This window comes from Carcharodon carcharias, chromosome 12 (genome assembly GCF_017639515.1).
Source record: "Carcharodon carcharias isolate sCarCar2 chromosome 12, sCarCar2.pri, whole genome shotgun sequence".
Taxonomy (NCBI): domain Eukaryota; kingdom Metazoa; phylum Chordata; class Chondrichthyes; order Lamniformes; family Lamnidae; genus Carcharodon; species Carcharodon carcharias.
This window is the reverse complement of record NC_054478.1, coordinates 56,698,279-56,719,032: the sequence shown is the minus strand read 5'-3', so window position 1 is coordinate 56,719,032 and position 20,754 is coordinate 56,698,279. Positions and strand designations below refer to the sequence as shown.

The 20,754-nt window shown below is 39.7% G+C and overlaps 1 protein-coding gene across 2 annotated transcripts in view; it reads right to left on the bottom strand.

Annotated features, from left to right (window-relative positions):
- Positions 1-9,772, bottom strand: part of snx4 (sorting nexin 4) — a 50,686-nt gene extending 40,914 nt beyond the window's left edge. For both annotated transcript variants that reach the window (XM_041201459.1, XM_041201460.1), the window contains exons 1-2: positions 9,614-9,772; positions 4,712-4,836 (exon numbers count right to left, since the gene is read on the bottom strand). In XM_041201459.1, the coding sequence (XP_041057393.1) occupies positions 4,712-4,836; positions 9,614-9,745 (257 nt within the window). In that variant the 5' untranslated portion in view covers positions 9,746-9,772. The remainder of the gene's footprint in view (positions 1-4,711; positions 4,837-9,613) is intronic.
- Positions 9,773-20,754: the final 10,982 nt, after the last annotated feature.

Here is a 20,754-nt window from a genome sequence, read left to right as displayed (position 1 = left end):
TTACAAAAACTCCTTTGAAAACAAGCCTATAAAAAAGGTGTCAATTAACCAGCCCTTAAAAGTATCAATAGCAGAAACTGCAAACACCTGACAACTCTCTTATGCAAATAAATATTGAGCAATTGAGAAATTGATCTGAGAGAAAGCTGTCAATCAAGCAATGTTTGCCCTTGGGAGCAGTTGTTTCCATAGACTCATGGATGATGGGGCACGAAGCACTCAGCCAAGCCTCATTATGCATCCTTGGTTGAGAACCCAGACTAACAGCCCATCTCCAGAAGCAGCCACAAGGGCTGTTAGGCATGAATTCTTTCCTGGGATAGCAGACCCAACTCCAGCACACCCTCCAGCCACCCCCACATCCGCACCCCCACCCATCTCACAAACAAGAATCCCACCTTTGCAGACACTTCCTCCCAAGGTGGGCACGGGAGCCAGTAAATCTCCCCGACTCCTGCTACCCACCTCTAGGATAAAAATCCAGCCCAATATCTCACGTCATACTTTCTTTCATAATGCTTCTGTGAATCCCCTTGTGATGTTTCATTATGTTAAAGATGCTGTAGGTTTTTGAACCTTATATTTGTTGTAAGCTTCCTTTTGTTGTTTAGTTATAACCTCTATCTCCAATCATTCAGGAGCTCTCACTTTGGATGCCCTTTCTTTCCCCTGCACAAGATTGTCTGCTCTATACCCAAACTAACTCCCTTGAAGGCTCCCCATTGCCCATCAATTTTTTTTATCTTAAGCCAAACAAGCTAGATTCTTTTTAATTCTTTAACATTAAACCTTATCCAGTTAAGTATTTTTACTTGATTGTTCCTGGTCCTTTTCCCTAACTATTCTAAACATGGTATGTTCAGTTCCCCAAATGCTACCCCAGTGAAAAATGCTCAACATCCCCCATCATTCCCAGAATTAGATCCAGCAAAGTATCTTTATTCATTGAGCTGGGAACATATGATTAAGAAAATTATTTTGCACACACTTCCAAGAACTCCTGTCCCCTCTGCCCTTTAGGCTGCTACTACTCCAATCTATATTAGAAAAATTGAAATTCCCCATCAATACTCTGCAGTTTTTGAAACTTTCTGTAACTTGTTTCTCCTCACTTTACCACTATTTAGTGACCTAGAGAATACACCCAATGATATAATAGCTCCTCTATTGTTCCTTAATTCTAACTTCAAAACACTTTTATAACACAAAGATATTATATAAGAGTTTAACTGGTCAACACTATCACCATTATTCCCTTTCTATCTTTCCAGAATAACTGTAGCCAGGAATAACAAGTTCCAAATTCTCGCCTTCTCTGAGCCAAGTCTGTTATTGCCAATATATCACACAGCCACATGTTGATATGCCTGCACCGAAAACCTATTTGCCACTTCATGCGCCTTTACACATTTGCACTCCAATCCCACTAGATTGTCTTGCATTTACCCCATCTGGTCCATCCCATTAGGGAACTACTGTTTACTCTAGTGCTATTTGTCTCCCACAGTCCTCTGGGGTGGTCATCCCTTGAGAAATTAGTTTTAATGCTACCCCACAGAACTGGTTAACCTGCCCATAAGAACATGGGCTGCATCTCATCTGAACTGGAACCAATTCATCTTAAACAGGCGCCCCCCCACCCTTGCCCTAGAACAGACTTTGCATGTGAACTATAAGCTATTTATTGATAAACACCAAAACAGATCCAAAAGGGAAGCTTAATTCATTTCCAAGAACGTCACTGCACTGAAATCTATTTGATTGACAAACTCAAATCAAACTGTGAAGATTAATGAACATAAATACATTTACAGTATGGCCAATATACTTAAGAAAGCAAGGAGCAATATACCTTAATCTAATCACAAGGTTTAATGAACAACATGACAAGAGCAAACATCTGAATGTCAACTGTATCCTATAATTAAATAACAGTTTAATTCAGTTTCTATCCGTTATACAAATGATATACAAACTAGGACAAGGCCAAAGTCACACAACAAGTGAGTATCCAATGTATTTTCCAATAAAGTGCATTTCATATGACAGTAATGCCCAGGCTCACTAGTATCTAGCTTTTATTCTAACTGCAAGTTACCTCCCCAGTTTGATTGAGGGTTTCAAAGAAACACCGACATTGTTACTAAAGCTAGTTTAGTTTAGTGTTCATACACCATGAACAAGAAAAGTAACTGGTTATGAGTTACACATTGTCAAAGCTTTTTGTCTTGCACTCATCAGGACAATTCGCAAGAATACCAAACGTAAAGGGACCAATTTATACTTCATGAGAAGAGAGTGCTGGTTGGTTGACAAGTGAACTCTGATGAGTAACAGTATTGCCATGTTGAATGCACCAGTTACCTGATAACTGAGTTAATTGCCAAGCTTTGTTTAAATTCAAACCAGGCATGTTGACTCTGATTTGTTAAGGCATTGACCAGAGAATGGCTATCCCCTTTTGTTTAGTTGAAACAGGCACAGCACATGTACGTCCTCTGTCTGCAAAGAACAGGGCCCCGTGTATTAATATACATAGCTTCTAGCACACGTATGTGCACCACACGATAAGCCCAACTGAATCTTAAATTAGTTGCCAACCAATCAGCGCTCTTCTCACTAAGTATAAATCTGTACTCCCTTTACATTGTCTTGAGTGCAAGACAGAGATTTGACAGCATGTGTCTTTTTCAGAAACACTCAAATTCCATACTACCAAACAAAGTTAGGAGTCCCCCACTCCTCTTCATCCTAGTGTAGGTTAACTGGGACACCAGGTGGACACAAACCTTGTAAATAGTGCTGCAAGCAAAATGCAAGGAGACGTAGGCAAAATTATAAATGCTTAAGATTCATTTCCCTGCCCCCTTCAAAATAAGTCTGAACCCAAATATCAATGTCTTCCTACTCCCATGGATAAAAATCAATCTTTTTTGGCAAACATTGACCAAAATCGTTAAGAAAAGCAGGTCAATGCCTAAAGACCATATAAATGATTCTGGAGGTGCATGGCAATAAAATGAAACCTTACTTCACACATTTAACAGTATAATCTGTAGGGATATTTTAGAAAACTAAAACACGATTACTTTGTGCATCTCCCTTTAGCACACAACTGCGCCAACATTGTTTTAAATACTGTCTCAAACAAACACAGGCAAGATCTCAAATTGCATTCACTTAGCTCCCAGCATCCAGCCAACACAAAGCTTCTTTTTAAAAAAAACCCTGCACAGTCAACATTTCGCATCAACTATCTTTCCCTTTCCCTTCTCTAGGTCAGCTGTACAAATTTCCAACCTATAGCTGGCAGACGTGCATGTTACTACCTGTTTAAGGTCAAGGATTGTAGCAGGACACTGGGGAGGAATCGCTAAGTCCATGATGACCATTTATTATACAGTATCTAACATGAGATGTTTCATGTTAGTGTTGTCACTAATCTAGAAACATAGGTATGGAAAACGGGTACAAAACAGCAGTGCAGGTATTTTAACAACCAGCCATACAACCAGATTTGAGTCACATAATATAGTAGCAGTAAGAACTGTTTGAAATGATATTAAAGTGCAAAACTTATTGCCTAGTATTAAAGAACAAGGGGGCACAGTTTCAGGACAATGGGCCAATCATTTAGGACTGAGATGATGAGAAATTTCTTCACTCAAACAGTTGTGAATCTTTGGAGTTCTTCACCCTAGAGGGGTGTGGGTGCACCATCATTGAATAGATTTAAGGTCAAGACGGACAGGCTTTTGGTCTCTTGGGGAATCAGGGATAAGGGAAGCTTTTATGTTTGAATGTTCTTAAACTCTACTGAATTGTTCAGTTTTTCCCTATAACATACTATCATTACATTAAATAAGCTTAGTTGGATATTACATTAATAGTTCAAGTCTATGGTGCACATAAAAACAGGACTAATATGAATGTATTAAACAGGGAGAAAATGCACTCTGGAATGCTCAGTGCATCAGGAAAACAGTTCACAAAGAGGGTCAGAACTAGCTAAGAATTAGAGTGATGACACATGTTGATTTTACTTAGAATGCTTGCTCCACTTTTTCAATTCCAAATTCAGGCAGAAGCTGGAAAGATCCCCAAAACAAAAGAGATTTATTCATTGGACTTTAGACACCATACCTTTCAGGTAGAAAAATACTGAAGAGTCTGGTACAACAGCACAAAAAATAACTACTTATGATTATAATTTTCCATTCCTGCTGCTCTTTCGTGCCCAAATGCTGATGTCAATTGCGATTTTATAACTTGGACAAACATTTGAGTTAAGAGCATTACAGGATAGTTCTTACAATATCAAGTTCCAATTACACCTTAATTTAATCTTAAAGAAATCACCACGGCTGTACCCCAAGTCTAGGCAATCATTAACTGTTCGGTCATAATACTGACCTGGCACAAGTGATCTTTCAGCTGTTCACTTAGTGAAAATCTTTTATTCCCATACAGTACAATATAAAGAACAGCAACAGGTTGTAAAGAATGAATCAAAAGCTTTATGAAGAAAGATGCATGTATATCAACTCTAGTGATATTTTCAAGTTTTATGCAGCAAAATTTGTTAAAATGACAACTTGTGGTGTCAAAATTCTGGTAATTTGTGTATTCACCTAAAAACATACAAATTACAGACCATGAAACTATTGTAAAACAAAACTAATTTTTTTTAATATAATGGAGCTGCACATACCTTGTTTCAATGAGGTATACTGTATAAATCTCCTGCATGTTCACTGCATTTTTTCCAGTTCGTTTCTCTGCTTCTGACACACTGATCTCCATTTTCTTCAATAAGCAGCTTTTGTCTTCTATTATCTTTACATTAATTAAAATAACAATTGCACAACTGAGAAAACTGCTTACAGCTTATATTTACATAGTGCAATAAGGTAATAAAACATTCCAAGGCACTTTACAGGAGCATCATAAAGAAAAAATAGACATCAAGCTACATAAGGTGTTATTAGGGCAGATGGCCTAAAGTTTCGTCAGATAGGTCTTAAGGTGCAACTTAAAGGGAGAAAGATAGCTAGAGAGGCATAAGGATTTAGGAAAGGATTTCCAGAGCAAAAGATCTAGGCAGCTAAAGGCACAGCCACCAAGGGTGGTGCAATTAAAATCAGGAATACACAAGAGCCCAGAATTATAGAAGCACAGATATCTCAGAGTTATAGGGAGGGAGGAGATTAAAGAGATAGGGATGGGCAAGGCTGTAGAGGAACTTGAAAACATGGATGAGAATTTTCTAAATGAAGGTTTCACTTGACCAGAAGCTAATATGGGTCAGTGAGAATTGGGGGGAAGCGAGAGAGCTGGGTGGGAAGGATAATAGACAAACAGGACTTGGTGTAAGTAAACACAGGCACAAGAATTTTAGATGACTTCAAGTTTACAAAGGACAGAATGCAGGAGGCCAGCTAGGAGAGCACTGGAATAGTCAAGTCCAGAGGTAACAAATGCACGAATAAAGGTTGCAGCTGCAGGTAAGCTAACACAAGGGTGAAGCCAAGTGATCTTACTGGAGGTGGAAATAGGTGGTTTTAGTAATGGCATATGGTCAGAAGCTCATCTCAGGGTCAAATATGACATCAAGGTTGCAAATTGTATGGTTCAGGCAGTTGCCAGGGAGAGGGATGAAGTTAGTCATTAGGGAGCAGAATTTGGAGCAGGTTCTGAACACAATGGCTTCAGTTTTCCCAATACTTAATTGGCAGAAATTTCAACCAGTATCCAGTGCTGGATGAGCAAAGAAGTCTGATAATTGAGAAACAGCGGAGGAGGTGAGAAAGGTGACGGAGAGGTAGGGATGGGTGTTGTCAGCATCCGTGAAAATTAACACTGCTTTAGGGATGATGTTGCAGATGAGCAACATATGGATGAGAAAAGGAGGGGACCATTTTGCACCAGAGATAACAGTGGGGGAAGAGGAAAGAGAAATCATTGCAATTGCTGGCTACAATTAGACAGAAAAGAATGGAACCAGGTAATTGCAGTCCCACCCAGCTTTACAACAGTGGGGAGATATTGGAGGAGAATGGTGTGGTCAACTGTGACATAAGTTGCAGACAGGTCAACAAGGACGTGAAGTCAAAAGTTTATCTTTGTCACAGTCACATAAAAGATGTTATTTGTGATTTTTTTTTAAAAAAGAGCCATTTTGGTACTGTAGCATGGGCAGAAACCCAGTTGGAGGGATTTAAACATGGAGTTCTGGGAAAGATGGACACAGATTTGGGCACATTCTCACAGACTTGAGAGTAAAAGGATCTCTAAAACAGGGCAGCAATTTGCAAGGATGGTGGGGGTCAATGTTTGGGTTTTTTTTTTTAATAAGAGGAGTGATGGCAACAGATTTAAAGTAAAGAGGGATAACACCTGATGAGAAAGAGAAAACAGTTAACAATATCAGCTAACAAAGGCACCAGGAAGGGAAGTTGGGTGGTCAGCAGTTTAGTGGGATTCAGGTTGAAGGAACAGTAGACAAGACTCTTGGACAAGATGAGCTCAGAAAGTACACAAGGTGAGACCAGAGAAAAACTAGGGAAAGTTGAGAGTTCAAGGCTAGGGCATGGGGGAAACTTTGGCCCGTGCATTTTCATCCCTTAGTATCGGGCAGCAGCAATTTTCTATACAAATTTTTCTTAATAGACTTTAGTACCTTCAGTGTCATTGGTCATTAGGAATCAAGACCAAACATAGTTATTGTATGTTGTAGAACTAAAGAATAATTGGATTAGGGTGCGCAGGTATAACTTAGATGAATGGATATAGATAGCTTTTTTAATCCTGTAAAATAACAAACAGTAATTTTGGAAGCAGAGTTGGCTGGGGCATTGGATTTTCTCTACAATACCAGCTAAGAAGTTGGGACATTAAAAAACAAGTCACCAACACAAGCACTATAATAATTGTGAAAAGTTTACACTGGCTAATCTGAACGTGGACACAAAATACACACAATTGCAAAATGTTAATGTATTATAGATTGTCAAGAGGTTTGTGGGTACTCCCAAGTACTGGGTTAAAATAAACCTAAACACTCCCAAAATTAATTTCCAATCAGTACTATAAGTTGAAGTTGAACACTCGCTCTAACATGCACCACCTTCAATCCTGCAAAGTGGGGAGGGGAGGACAAAAGAGCAAATCTTGTATACTAAAATTCTCATAGGGGCACATACAAACTGCCTAACATTCCCTATAGGAATTCCAATGTTAAAATGTCACATTCTACTGATGATACTAATTTTCAACTACTCATCTATCAAAAGCTTGGTCAAGTGCATCTTAAAGGAAGAAAGAGTGCTGGAGGCACACAGGAGTTTAGGAAGGGACTTCCAGAGCAAAGGGTCTAGCCAGCTGAAGACACAGCCACCCAAGGGTGATACAACTAAAATTGGGGATGCTCAAGAGTCCAAAATTCCTCTCACAACTAGGTTATCTCAGATGCCCAGCTTCCACTGTTAAATCTCTTCTTTTTCCATTACTCCTTATCCAACCCCAAGCTATCCATCAGCTGCTTAAATCCAACAACCGTTGCCTTTTCCTATGCCTCATGACTTCAGCATCTCCTTTCTCTCCAATCCCAGGTTGCTTCCTGCCCAAGAACGTGGTCTTCAGTTTAGGAATGTTGTGATAATTTAAGTAGCATGAGGAGTTTTAGCGGTTTGGATGAAGAAAAACACAAATCCATTAAATGTTTGGTCAATTTTTGAAGCGTTAAGTTGCCTTGTTACAAATGAGCGTGTGGCATTGTTTCAATGACAACCCTCATCCATAACTCCCAAGTGGGTAACAACCTTCAACAGCTCCTTCCTGCATTCAATCTGCACCCCAAAGCCACCACCATAAAGTGTACCTTCTGGCATTTAGGATTTCCATTTGCCAGCAGAACATGATACTTTTCCAACACTGCTAATAAAATCAGCCTCAAGGATGAACATTGCTACCTTCAAAAGTGCCAAGACCCAAACTGAGGTGGTTACTGCCAACAGCAGAGTCATAGATATAAACAATGTCTCTAAATGCAGAAGCCATCATTCTTTTCCAGTGCCAATAGACACTGTTTACTCATACAGAACATCAGCACAATATCATCTATTGCTTGTTTGACTTCTCCAGCCTTCAGAAAATATTAGACAGCCACATAGGAGAACTCACAGATACAAAGTCAGCAGCAAACATGCACAGAGCTGCTTGTTTATTACTCCAACACTGTCTAGTCCACTTCTCAAATATGCATTACATTGCAACTTTAATAACAATGCAAAGCTGGTTCCAATTCACAACACTAAAAATTTAAAATTAGCATCCAAACTAACTCCTGGAGCCTCTAAACTTAAATGTACAGACAACGCACAAGTTGTCACCCATAATTAACGTTTAAGTTAGAAATCAATGAATATACATATCAGGAAAGGTATGATAGATTGGGTCTCATCTCTCTTTGGTGGGGGTGGGGGGGGTAAATAAAAGGCTGAGGGGTGATCCAATAGGAATCTTTAAAGTTATAAAAGGTTATGATGAAGTGGGTACAGAAAGAATGTTTCTTATGGGGAAGGGCATAACTAGAGGCCATCAATATAACTGAATCACCAAGAAATCCAATAGGGAATTCAGAAGGAACTTATTCATCCAAAGAATGGTAAGAACATGGAACTCATTATCACAGGAAGTTGTTGAAACAAGCAATATAGATGAATTGAAGGGGAAAATAGACAAGCATAAGGGAAAAGGTTACAATGGTAGGTTTAGGTAAGGAAACATGGGAGCGGGGCATAAACTCAGGCATTGGGCCAAACGGCTTGTTGCTGTGCCATACATTCTACCTAATCCTATGTAAACCTGAACCTGAAACTGTTGGAAAGATTTGTCCACATGCATATAAACACAAATGCACAGGACACTCTCCTGGGCAGCTGATTTGGGGGGGGGGGGGGGGAAATCAGCCAGGGAATGTAAGAATCTACAGCTAAAATATGAACAAATCTAAACTCCACAAAAGCTTATTAACCTGAATGTTTCCAGAATGATGTGCTTCTATTTTCAGGTAAAAAAACTGGGCATCTCCTGTCTGAAACACAACAGGCTAAAATTTAGACTCCAAATGCAACCTTAAAGGGTGGGATATAAAAAATGGCAGAGACAACTTCAGCGTAAGCACCGAAGAATTACCGCAAGCTCTTCGTGCAATACAAATAAATTACTTTGTGTCAACTTATTTGGTGCTTGGGTCACAAGTAAATGCCCTGTTTCCAATAAAGGGATACAAACGGTGTAGAATCTGTCAAATAAAACACTTTCTAGGGACACAGAGGAATTGGGCTACACTTATCTGGGAGACTGAAATCCAGTCTAGCCCAGTCTGACTTCAATCTGTGGGCAGCAATCGCCCTGAAACTCTCCGGGGATCGCTGCGCCCGGGCTCCGGCAACATCCACATCCACCCCGACCCGCTCTCCAGGAACCAGGCAAGCTGCCAGCCCCCGAGGGATACCGATCACCAACTCCCCGGTCCCTGGTCTCCGAGGGCCCGGGCCTGAGGCCGGGATGCTTCCCCCTCTCCCCTTACCACCTCCGCCCTGCCTCCTACCGTGCATTTGATGCCCGATAAGTTGCTTATATCGGGTTCGGGTTCAGGCCCGGACTCGGACTCGGGTTCAGGCCCCGGGTTAATCCCCACCGACACCTCATCTTCATCCAGCCCGACCCGATCTGCCATCATCCACCGATCAACACTGCGCAGCCGCCGCTGCGCCCAGCCAACATTTAAAGGCGCAGGGTCCCTTCCGCAACCACCAGCACTTAAAGTCACAGTCCGTACGCTACAACCGTTTGTCACTTCATAGAAACATATAGCACACTTCCCTAAAAAAAATCCAATAAATTAGTTAAACACAATTTCCCTTTCACAAAGATATGTTGACCTTGCCTGATGACATTACAATTTTCTAAGTATTCTATAATGGATCCGAGCATTTTCCCAATGACAGATGTTAGGCTAACTGGCCTGTAGTTTCCTGCTTTCTGTCTCCCAACTTTCTTGAATAAATATTAGCTATTTTCAAATCCTTCAAGAGTCTAAGGAATTTTGGAAGATTATAACCAATGCATCTACTATCTCTGCAACCACTTATTTTAAGGTCCTGGGAGGCAGGCCATCTGCTCCTGGGACTGGTCAGCCTTTAAGATCTAATAGTCTTCCCAGCACCTTTTTCCGTGTGTTGGTGATTGTTTTAAGTTCCTTTCTCCTGTTTGATTTTCAAATATCTTTGGGAAATTTTTTAAGTCTTCCACAGTGAAGACAGACACAAAATACCTGCTCAACACCTCCACTATTTCCTTGTTTTCCATTATCAATTCCCCAGACTCACTCTTAGAGGATAAACACTAGTTTTAGTTACTGTTTTCCTATTTAAATACTTGTAGAAACTCTGTGTTTTATATTACTATCTAGCCTTCTCTCATATACAACTTTCTCCCTCTTTATTTTTTTTAGCTATTCTTTGCTGGTTCTTAAAATTTGACCAATCTTCTGACCTACTGAGATTTGTAGTGTTTCTTTCAATCTGATACAATCCTTAACTTCTTTATTCAGCCATGGATGATACATCCTTCTGAAAGAATCTTTCTTTCTTAATGGGATAAATCTTTGCTGAGAATTATTAAATATGTCCTTAAAAGCCTGCCACTGCATCTTTCTACCCTCCCATTTAACCTATCTTCCCAGTTCGCTTTAGCTAGCTCTGCTTTCATTCCCTTATGCTTACCTTTATTCAGGTTTAAAACACTAATGTTAGATTCACACTTCACCCCTTTAAACTGAACATGAAATTCTATAATTGATGATTGCTGTCACCTAAAGGTTCCTATAGCGTGAGATTATTGATTAATCCTGTCTCATTGCTCATTACCAGGCCTAGGATAGCCAGCTCCCTGGTTGGCTCAGGAACATACCGCTTTAAGAAATTATCCCGCATACATCCTATGAACTCATTTTCCAGGCTACTTTTGTCAATTGTCATGAAGCTATTAATGTATATAATATTAATGGAAAATATTTTTCTTTTAAAATAGAGGTTTAGTCTGTGGGCGTGTCTAAATTGGATTAAAGTCAGCTCGTCTGGGTGCTTTGATGTGTACTAGTTTTGAGATGTAAGAGAGGTAGAGTGCATTTGCATTTTTTGAATAGAGCATTCAAGAAGTGGGGTAAAATCTGGTACCTAGTGACCAGAGACCAAGCAATATGTTTATATTGCTAATAACAATTGGCACTATGAAAAATTATTTTGTTAGAAGAGGTGAGTTCAAAGCGGATAGTGGTGCAATGAGAATTTACATTCAATGAACCGTGCTAGGTATAATATCAGCAGTTTTGTGTGTGCAGAGTGGTGAAGTAATGCAAGGTCAAAGTAGTTGTAAACCTGCAACTGTCTCCACATGAACCAAAGTGAAAGGAACCTCATTTTGAAGTTGTAGGATGAAAATACTTTGCCTGGTGTCTGGTTAAGTCTGTGGGTTGCTGTTGCCTTAATGGAGATTAGTTTTGGGGAATTTGTTAAAATTTATGATAATAGTAATTTGTAGCCATGTATATGTGTTTAATGTGTTGTAACTTAATAAATTGTTTAATTTAGTTTAATATGAAACCTCTCAAGAACTGGTGGTCTGATTCCTGAACTTAGAGTTACATCTCAAACATACCACTTAAAATCATAGGTTATGACAGTTGTTTAAAGTTTCCTTCTGGGATTTTTAAATAACTCAGCTTTACTGAAACGCTGTCTCATAACACAATCTGTTTCATCCAATCTACACATAGATTAAAGTCACACATAATTATTGCAATACCTTTTTTAATACCCATTTATTTCTTCTTGAAATCCAAACACCCAGCAATTAACTGACATAACTCCATCATAAGATTTCATGTTTTTTAACAAAAACAAACATTATTGTACATTTAAAGAGAAATCAAACAAAGGAAGCACTTTTAACTCAACATCATAGTTTAAAATTACTTATGCTATAAGCTCAGTTCTATTTTTTACTTCCCCCAATCCAAGGGTTCCTTTATCTTATGAAAGCTTGAAAGTTCATTCACTTTCTCTGGTACCAACCCAAAAGGTAAGCAAAGCCTTCTGAAATTCTCCTTAGTAGCCCAGTTTTTCCTCAAGGTAAGATTCTATAAGGATCTTTCCATTAGCTTTTTAGCTATGTGACCCTTCACCTTTTCTATACATCATAACTGTGAATGCCTCAGTTCCTTGTTTGGGTTGCCAGCAGATCCAACTACCTTTGCACAACTTTCCCAAGCTGACTGCTTTCTGCCTCAGTGCTCTGTGAGGACCACAGTAAATCTCTTCCACTTGCTACAAGCTATAGCAAATCTCTGCTTTTTCCTCACAAATCTGAACTGAGGTAGAGCTCTAGCTGCACTCCATGCCGTAAGTGATGAATTCGTAGTTTTTTCTGTTTGAAATGCAGGCCTAACTGACTTTCACCTCCTACTGGCTCTCTCAATCTGGTGAGATGCAGTCTTCATCACTGCAAAGCTATACCTGCCTCCAACTGTTCCCAAACTGAACTGCTTGCTTCTGACTGCAAACAAACACAATTTTTTAAAAAAAGAATCTTCTAACCAAGGCTACGTCCTGAATTACTATTTCTATGGCAAAATGACACACATGGCTGTTCTCAGTTAGAAATAAAATTTAACTACCTTTTAATTCCAAAGTTTTCCTTGATTCTGAGAAATCATATGAATAGTTTCTATCTCTAATAGAGTTCTATGACACTTTCCCAGAATCACTAGCTCCGACCTCTTAAGTCAACATGGCTCCAATCTTTTAAGCGTAATAAACTCCAAGCTTGTTTGAATTGCTTTTACTTCAGGGTTGCTTATCAGTTTCTCAATCTTATGCCTCCATTTTTTTATAGTTAAGACTTTAATTCCTAAAAGTATAAGTTATATTCTAAAACATATGAATCATGAACTACTATTTGCAACATTCCCCATAACACTGCAAATTTCTAAGGGTATGCCTATCAATGCTTAGTTTCTTCAATACTAGTTGCCACCACTTCTTTAAGGTAATGTGTATATTCTCTAGTGTGAATAACTGGGTCTACTGACATTGTACTTGTGGAATTTAAAGGGTCTGGAAATAAAGAGGGAAATAGAAGTGCTGAAGGGCGTTGTATTAAGTTCTTGTTTTAAACTGCTCCACTCAATGCTGTTTTGTTTTAACGTTGCTTATTCTTTAGGGATCATTTTTCTGATTGGTGTCACCTTTTTTGCCTTTATGTCGTTTGCACTCTGGCTCTAGTTTTAACATTGATTCCTTTTGGGAACGCAAAATTCACTTAAAGTTGTTTCACTTAAAATCACAATTTTCAGGAATGCAACCATAACATTAAGTGGTGAGTTACTGTATGTAATTTAACAAATTATACTGAAACTCCCATATTTAGAAGTTTACCATAGTTTATTTCTGAGACATGTGATGCCTGATTCATGGCTTATTTAGGTGTGGATTGCAGTGCCTGGTTCTATTCTATTTTAAACGTCTTTACATATCTATGGTTGTGGGAGAAATCTGTACCTGTTATGTGAGAGTAGTCAATATCCAGGGGACTAACATTAATAATCTAAGTTAATAATTAATTGGAAACCTCCAACTGGAAGCATTCAATTAGGATCATTTTTACAGGTGGCAAAATTTTTTGTAGTTTGCAATTAGATGCTCCAGTGCTCCCTAGCCAGCAGTGAAAGGTTGTATTGATAAGGAGCCACACCTTCTGTTTGCTGATCTCTTTTAATTATTTCCCTTACAAATGATTCTCTGATGGTGTTGCAGTTCAACTGGAAAAAAGAGAAACCCCAATGGATAAATGCTTGGAAAAAAACAAAAATCCTAAAATGAGTCATTTCAAAATAAGAACTTGTGCCCCTTTAAGGGCTTAATGACTCATACAAGTTACCTTTTAACTTTCATTTTGGCTGTGTAAATACAAAGCTGGATAAGATGTAGCACTGGTTGGGACATTTGCCTTAAAGATTTGGAACGCTGGAGAAATTGCTGGAGGTTTTCATTTTCATGAAGTATACATTCCAAATCAAACTCTCATACAAACTGTAGGAGACCATTACATAACATATAAAGCCCAGCTGTAAATCACACAAGGAGATTCCATTGAGAAGATCATTGGGGATTCAATATTCCTGTCCTCATTCATGCAGATCCACCAGATTCTAATTAGAAAATGTCCTGCCTTGCATTCCTTTTCCCATCATTAGACACAACATATAACCTACATTCATATACAATTACTAATACCATTGCGCTTGATCCTTACTTTGTCTTCATACATATTAAATACTTTAATGAGATATGATTTTCTTCTCACAACCTTAATTAACTTTTCTAATGTAAGATGGTATGAAATCGCCAATCACTATTAAATAGATGAGTATTGTATAATCTGTGTCCACAAACTAATCCATAAACTAAGAATGTAGGTGGGACAAGAGCGGACAAGAGGGAAAAAATAGGAAGAAATCTGTTCTGTGGAGCAAGAACAGGCTGAAACCATAGGCTTACCAGGGCAATCATATTTCTAGATCTTGGAAAGGAGGTAGAAGTGGGCTCTGCAGGATTAGCGGCTTATGAGGTCACAGTCAATTGATCATCCTCCACCACTTCTGCAGCCCCCAGCGTGATGCCACCACCAAACTCATCTTCCCTTCTCCTACCATTTCAGCAATCCGAAGTTACTGTTCCCTTGCAACATCCTGGCCCATTCCTCAGTCAACCCCAACACCTTCTCCCTTTTCTACAGCACCTTCCTATACATGCACAGGAGATGTAACACGTGCCCTTTTACCTCCTTCCTTCCCAACTTCCAGGGCCCTAAACATTCCTTCCAATTAAATCAGCAATTTACCTGTGTTTCTTTCTTCTTAGTATACTGTATTTATTAGTCACAATATAGCCTGCTCTACACTGGGGAAACCAGATGCAAGTTGAGTGATCACTTTGCAGAACACCTCCTTTCAGTCTGCAAGCATGACCCCAAGATTCCAGTGACCTTTTCATTTTAATTCTCTTCCCCACTCCCACACTGATCTCTCTGTGCTTTGCATCCTACACTTTTCCAATGAAACTCAATGGACTGAACATTCAGTTTGGCAATTCCAGATGTTACAATTATGAGGTCTATAACGTGTTGAGACAATGCTTTAGTTTAAGGTGAAAATGAAAGGGGGTCATGTGACCTGTTCTGATGCCTTCCTGGTGGTTTGATTGTGAGAGATTAAAGGGGACCCAGATTGTTTTACTGGGAAGAAGGTGCAATGTGTTTATACTTGGAGACAATGGCAGCAGCTTGTGTGCTAACAGTGGATAGACTGAGTCTCCAAAAGTCTCCAGAAAAGTGATGAAAATGTCAGGTTGTAAACAGTTATGCTTTAAACTGCCATTTACTTGAGAGATAAAATAGAATTGGGCTCTCAAGGATAGCTAATCAGCATCTCTACCCGGATACAAGGCCCATGTAATTCACATTGTCATGGAGCTGGGCTTTGAGAGTGGAAAGATCTAAGATATCCCTGACAACTCACAGTCAAAATTGGTCTGTCAGGATCTGGGACAGGGAGAGCAGCTATGGACAGCAAGATGATGTGGTTCACCACGCAGGAATGTTCTTGTGTTGAAAAGGCTGAATTCATGAGGAGATAAAACAAGGCTGTAATACTTGTCTAGCTTGTGTGAGAGGAAGAATCTCTGGGGAAGAAAGACAGTACTGAGATTAAAGGTTCCCAGGCTGAGAAAGGGAAAGAATAGAAGTAGAGCCTAAGCTAAAAATCATCTTGAATAGGTTCTGGGAGAATTCAATGCCTATTAAAAGGATAGCATAAATTATATCTGTGGCTGTGCTAAAGGAAAAAGGGGAGTGTTCTGTTTTGTGGTTTAAAGTGTAAGTCGCTTACAAAGACAGTGTTTAATTATTATGTTTTTATTGTTTATTACAGTAAAAGTCTTAAATCGTGAAATGTTGTTGTGTCATTTTTCAGTTATTCACTGTAAGTTCAAATTTCTTTTTTAAAAGTTATCAATCTCTATGGTGATCATAACACAGACATTGCTGAGAAGAGAAACTTGTTGTGAAGCTTTTCACCTTGCGCTCATCAGGACAAATTAAAGAATGTCAAATTTCAAAAGATCACAACAATTATGCTATAGGAGAAAGCAGTGCTGATTAGCTGGCAAGTCGACTCAATAATGCCAGGTACGTAGGCCATACATCCCAACAATTGGCTGATCAACTCAAACATGTTTATTGGGCTGTTCATAATAGGTACAGTACAAACCGTACTTAACCAGCCCGCATTCGCAAAATGAAAAACAAAATGTCTATTGTTAGATGTGGTTCCACAATTGGGCAGCACTTGCTGAACAAAGTTGAGTGCACTAATAGCTACACTAGCAATCAATTTTAAGATAATCAGTCAAGTTCAGAATGCAGTTCATTTACCCTTGATAGGAGCAACGTACATTCATTTTCAAGGGCCCATTCCCTGCGAAAAAAAAGAATGTGTTCAAGCCTTGCACCTTTTTTGAATTACCTGGAGGCTTGGAAAGCCTGAAGTTCCCCATTACTTTCTCTGGGCAGTTCAAATAAATTCAACCCCTGAAGTTGCAGGACAGAAAGGTATCAATGCAGCCACAAGAGGGATGGATCATCTTGGGTCTTGTGACATCTCTACAGGTGGTCTCTGTGAAACAATTCTCTGACTACTGGTCTCCTAAGATCTGTAAAAGTTCCAATGTCAGAGAGATTGTCAGTCTCGAAGTAAGCTGGGCAAAGGATTTGTCGAAGGGTCATGAGGACTCGAAACGTCAACTCTTTTCTTCTCCGCCGATGCTGCCAGGCCTGCTGAGTTTTTCCAGGTAATTCTGCTTTTGTTTTTTTATCAATGCAGCCACAATTGTTACATGGCTTGGATCCTCAAAGAGGTACTTAAATAATCAAACTGATATGTACTTCAGTACCTGTATTGTAGAAATGGTGTATTGGTTTGTAATTTTAATTTAACATTATCTTTCCTTTAATATCCAATCCACCACTTACCTGCTACCTGCTGAATTATTCTATTTTTGTTATTAAATGTTTTTACATGCTTTTAACCTGAATACTTCATCCATATATGAATTTTTCAATATAAGTTACACTGCAATTCTACCTTTGGGCTACAAATGTGTTTTTTGAATAACATACCATGATATTACAGACCTGAATATTGCTGAACAAAGAGACGTGTCTCAGCTTTTCATCTTGCACTCATCAGGACACTTCACAAGAATACCAATATAAGGGGGAAACAATAATTTATACTGCATGTGAAGAGAGTGCTGATTGGTTGGCAAGTGGACTCTGATTGGTAGAGGCACTGCCATGGAGAATGCACCAGTGATGGTGACTGACAATTAACTACCAAGCATTGTTTGAAATTTAAACGAGGCAGCTGAAACAGGCACAGTGTGTGTACATGTTCTTTCTGCCCGCAAAGAACAGGGCCCTGTGAATTAATATACTGGAAGCTATATATATTAATATACAGGTACCTGTTCTTTGCAGACAGAAAGAACATTTACACACACTGCGCCTGTTTCAGCCAAACAAATAAGTAACAGCTATTCACTGACTCATTCCTCAGGGCAATGCCTTGACCAATCAGGGCCATGCTGCCTGGTTTAAATTTCAAACAATGCTTGGCAGTTAACTGTCAGTCATCATCACTGATGCATTCTCCATGGCAACGCCTCTACCAATCAACAGTCTCTTCTCATCCAGTCTAAATTGTTAACAAAAACAAGAATACCTGGAAAAACTCAACAGGTCTGACAGTATCTGGGGAAACGAATACAGTTAACGTTTCAAGTCTGTATGACTCTTCACCAGAACTAAGGAAAAATAGAAAAGAGGCGAAATATAAGCTGGTTTGGGGGGACGGGGCAGTGGAGCTGGATAGAGGGGCATTGATAGGTGAAGATTGCCAAAAGATGTCATAGCCAAAAGGACAAAGAGTGACAGTGGTGATATTAGCTAAGAAATCTGCTAATGGTGACATTAAGGGTAGAAAGCAGGACAAGCAAGGGACAGATAGCCCTAGTGGGGTTGGGGTGGAGGGAAGGGATCAAAATAGGCTAAAAGGTAGAAATAAAACAATGGATGGAAATACATTTAAAAATAATGGAAATAGGTGGGAAAAGAAAAATATATATAAATTATTGGAAAAAGGGGGTTTGGAAAGTGGGTGGGGATGGAGGAGAGAGTTCATGATCTAAAGTTGTTGAACTCAATATTCAGTCTGGAAGGCTGTAAAGTGCCTAGTCAGAAGGTGACGTGCTGTTCCTTCAGTCTAAATTGTTGTTTCTCTCTTATATTGGTATTCTTGTGAAGTGGCCTGATGAGTGCAAGATGAAAAGCTTATGCTGACTGTTTTAGTCTCAGGCTGCTGCCAGGGAGAGGGATAGAACTGCTAGCTATAGAATGGAGTTGGGAGCAGGGACCAAAATCAATGGCTTCAGTCTTACCAATACTTAACAGAAGGAAATTTCTGCTCATCCAGTATTGGATGTAGGATAAGCAGCCTGATAATTTAGCAACAGTGGAGGAGTTGAGAGAGGCAATGGTGAGGTAGAGCTGGGTGTCATCAGCTTATATGTGAAATTAATGTTTTGCTTTCAGATGATGTCACTGAGAAGCAGCAGGTGGATGAGAAATAGGACAGGATCAAAGGTAGATCCTTAGGGGATACCAGAGTTAATGATGCAACAGCAGGAAGAGAAGCCATTGCAAATTGTGCTCTGGCTATGATCAGATGATAAGAATGGAACCAGGGGAGAGCAGTTCCACCCAGTTGGATGCCATTATTAAAAAAAAACTATCACATCTCTAACGTCTGGTTGGACCTAGCTGGTCCACATAAAGCACTATCAAGTCCTACTCATAGCTAATAAAACTGCTTACTATTTTAGGATTATCCTGGAATGCAAAGATAACCCCAGCTTCTTCTCTCCACTGCAGACTGTCTTTTTAAACCCCTCTCACCTGTCCTCACCACTCTCACCTCCAATAAGAAGCGCGAGGAACTCCTGAACTTCTTTGTCACTGATATCGAGATTATCCAATCAGTTGCCGCTGCTGCATTTCTCCCCTACACTAGCCCGTGTTGCCAATCTTCCTCTAATGCTCCCCCTTGCTCTAACCCTGAACTCACATTTTTCTCTAATTTCTCTGCCATCTCCCTTTATGCCCCCTCTGAGCTCATTTTGTCCGTGAGATCCATTGACGCCCCCCCCCCATGTTAGCCAATATTGTTAGCAGTTCTCCATCTTCAGGTGTTGTCCTTCTCTCCTTTAAACCTGCCATCATCACCCTTCTCTTCAAAATCTCAACTCTTGATCCCACCATCCTTGCAAACTACTGTCCCATCTCCAACCTCCTTTTCCTCTCTAAAGTCCTTAAACATTTGTTGCCTCCCAAATCCATTCCCATCTTTCCCAAAACTCCATATTAGAATCTCTCCAATCAGGTTTCTGCCCCTGCCACAGTACTGAAACAGTTCTTCTCAAAGTCAATAATGGAGTCCTATGTGATTGTGACTGAGGTAAACTTTCCCTCCTCATCTTTCTTGACCTGTCTGCAGCCTTTGACATGGATGACCACACCATCCTCCTCCAGTGCCTCTCCACTGTCATCCAGCTGGGCAGAACTGCTCTCACCTGGTTCCATTCTTATCATCTAATCATAGCCAGAGTACAACTTGCAATGGCTTCTCCTCCTGCTCTTGCATTATTACCTCTGGTATCCCCTAAGGATCTATCTTTGATCCTGTCATATTTCTCATCCACTTGCTGCCCCTCAGTGACATGATCTGAAAGCAAAACATTCGTTTTATATATAAGCTGATGACACCCTGCTCCACCTCACCATCACCTCTCTCAATTCCTCCACTGTTGCTAAATTATCAGACTGCATATCCAACCTCCAATACTGGATGAGCAGACATTTCCTACAATTAAATATTGGTAAGACTGAAGCCATTGTTTTCGGTCCCTGCTCCCAACCCCATTCCATAGCTAGCAATTCTATCCCTCTCCCTGGCAGCAGTTTAGTCTCCCTGAGACTAAACTAGTCAGTTCACAACCTTGATGACATATTTGACTCTGAGATGAGCTTTTGAACTCATATGCATGCTATCAGGAAGACAACCTGTTTCTGACTCCATGACATCACCCAACTTTGCCCTTGTCTCAGCTCATCTGCTGCTGAAACCCTCATTCATGCTTTTGTTACCTCTGCACTTGACTATTTTGATGGACTCCTAGCTGGTCTCCCACATTCCACCTTCCATAAATTTGAGGTCACACAAAACTCTACTGCCTGTATCTTAACTCACACTAAGTCCAGCTATCACCTCATATTTGCTGACCTAGATTGGTCAAGTAACATTTTGATTTTAAAATTTTCAGTTTCAGAACCTTCAGTTGGACTTCATATTGGACTTGAAATGTTAATTCTGTTTCTCTCCACAGATGCTGCCAGACCTGCTGAGTTTTTCCAACACTTTCTATTTTTGTTTCCAATCTCTAGCATCTGCAGTATTTTGATTTTAGTCTAATATCTCCTTATATGGCTTGGTGCCATATTTTGTTTTATAATACT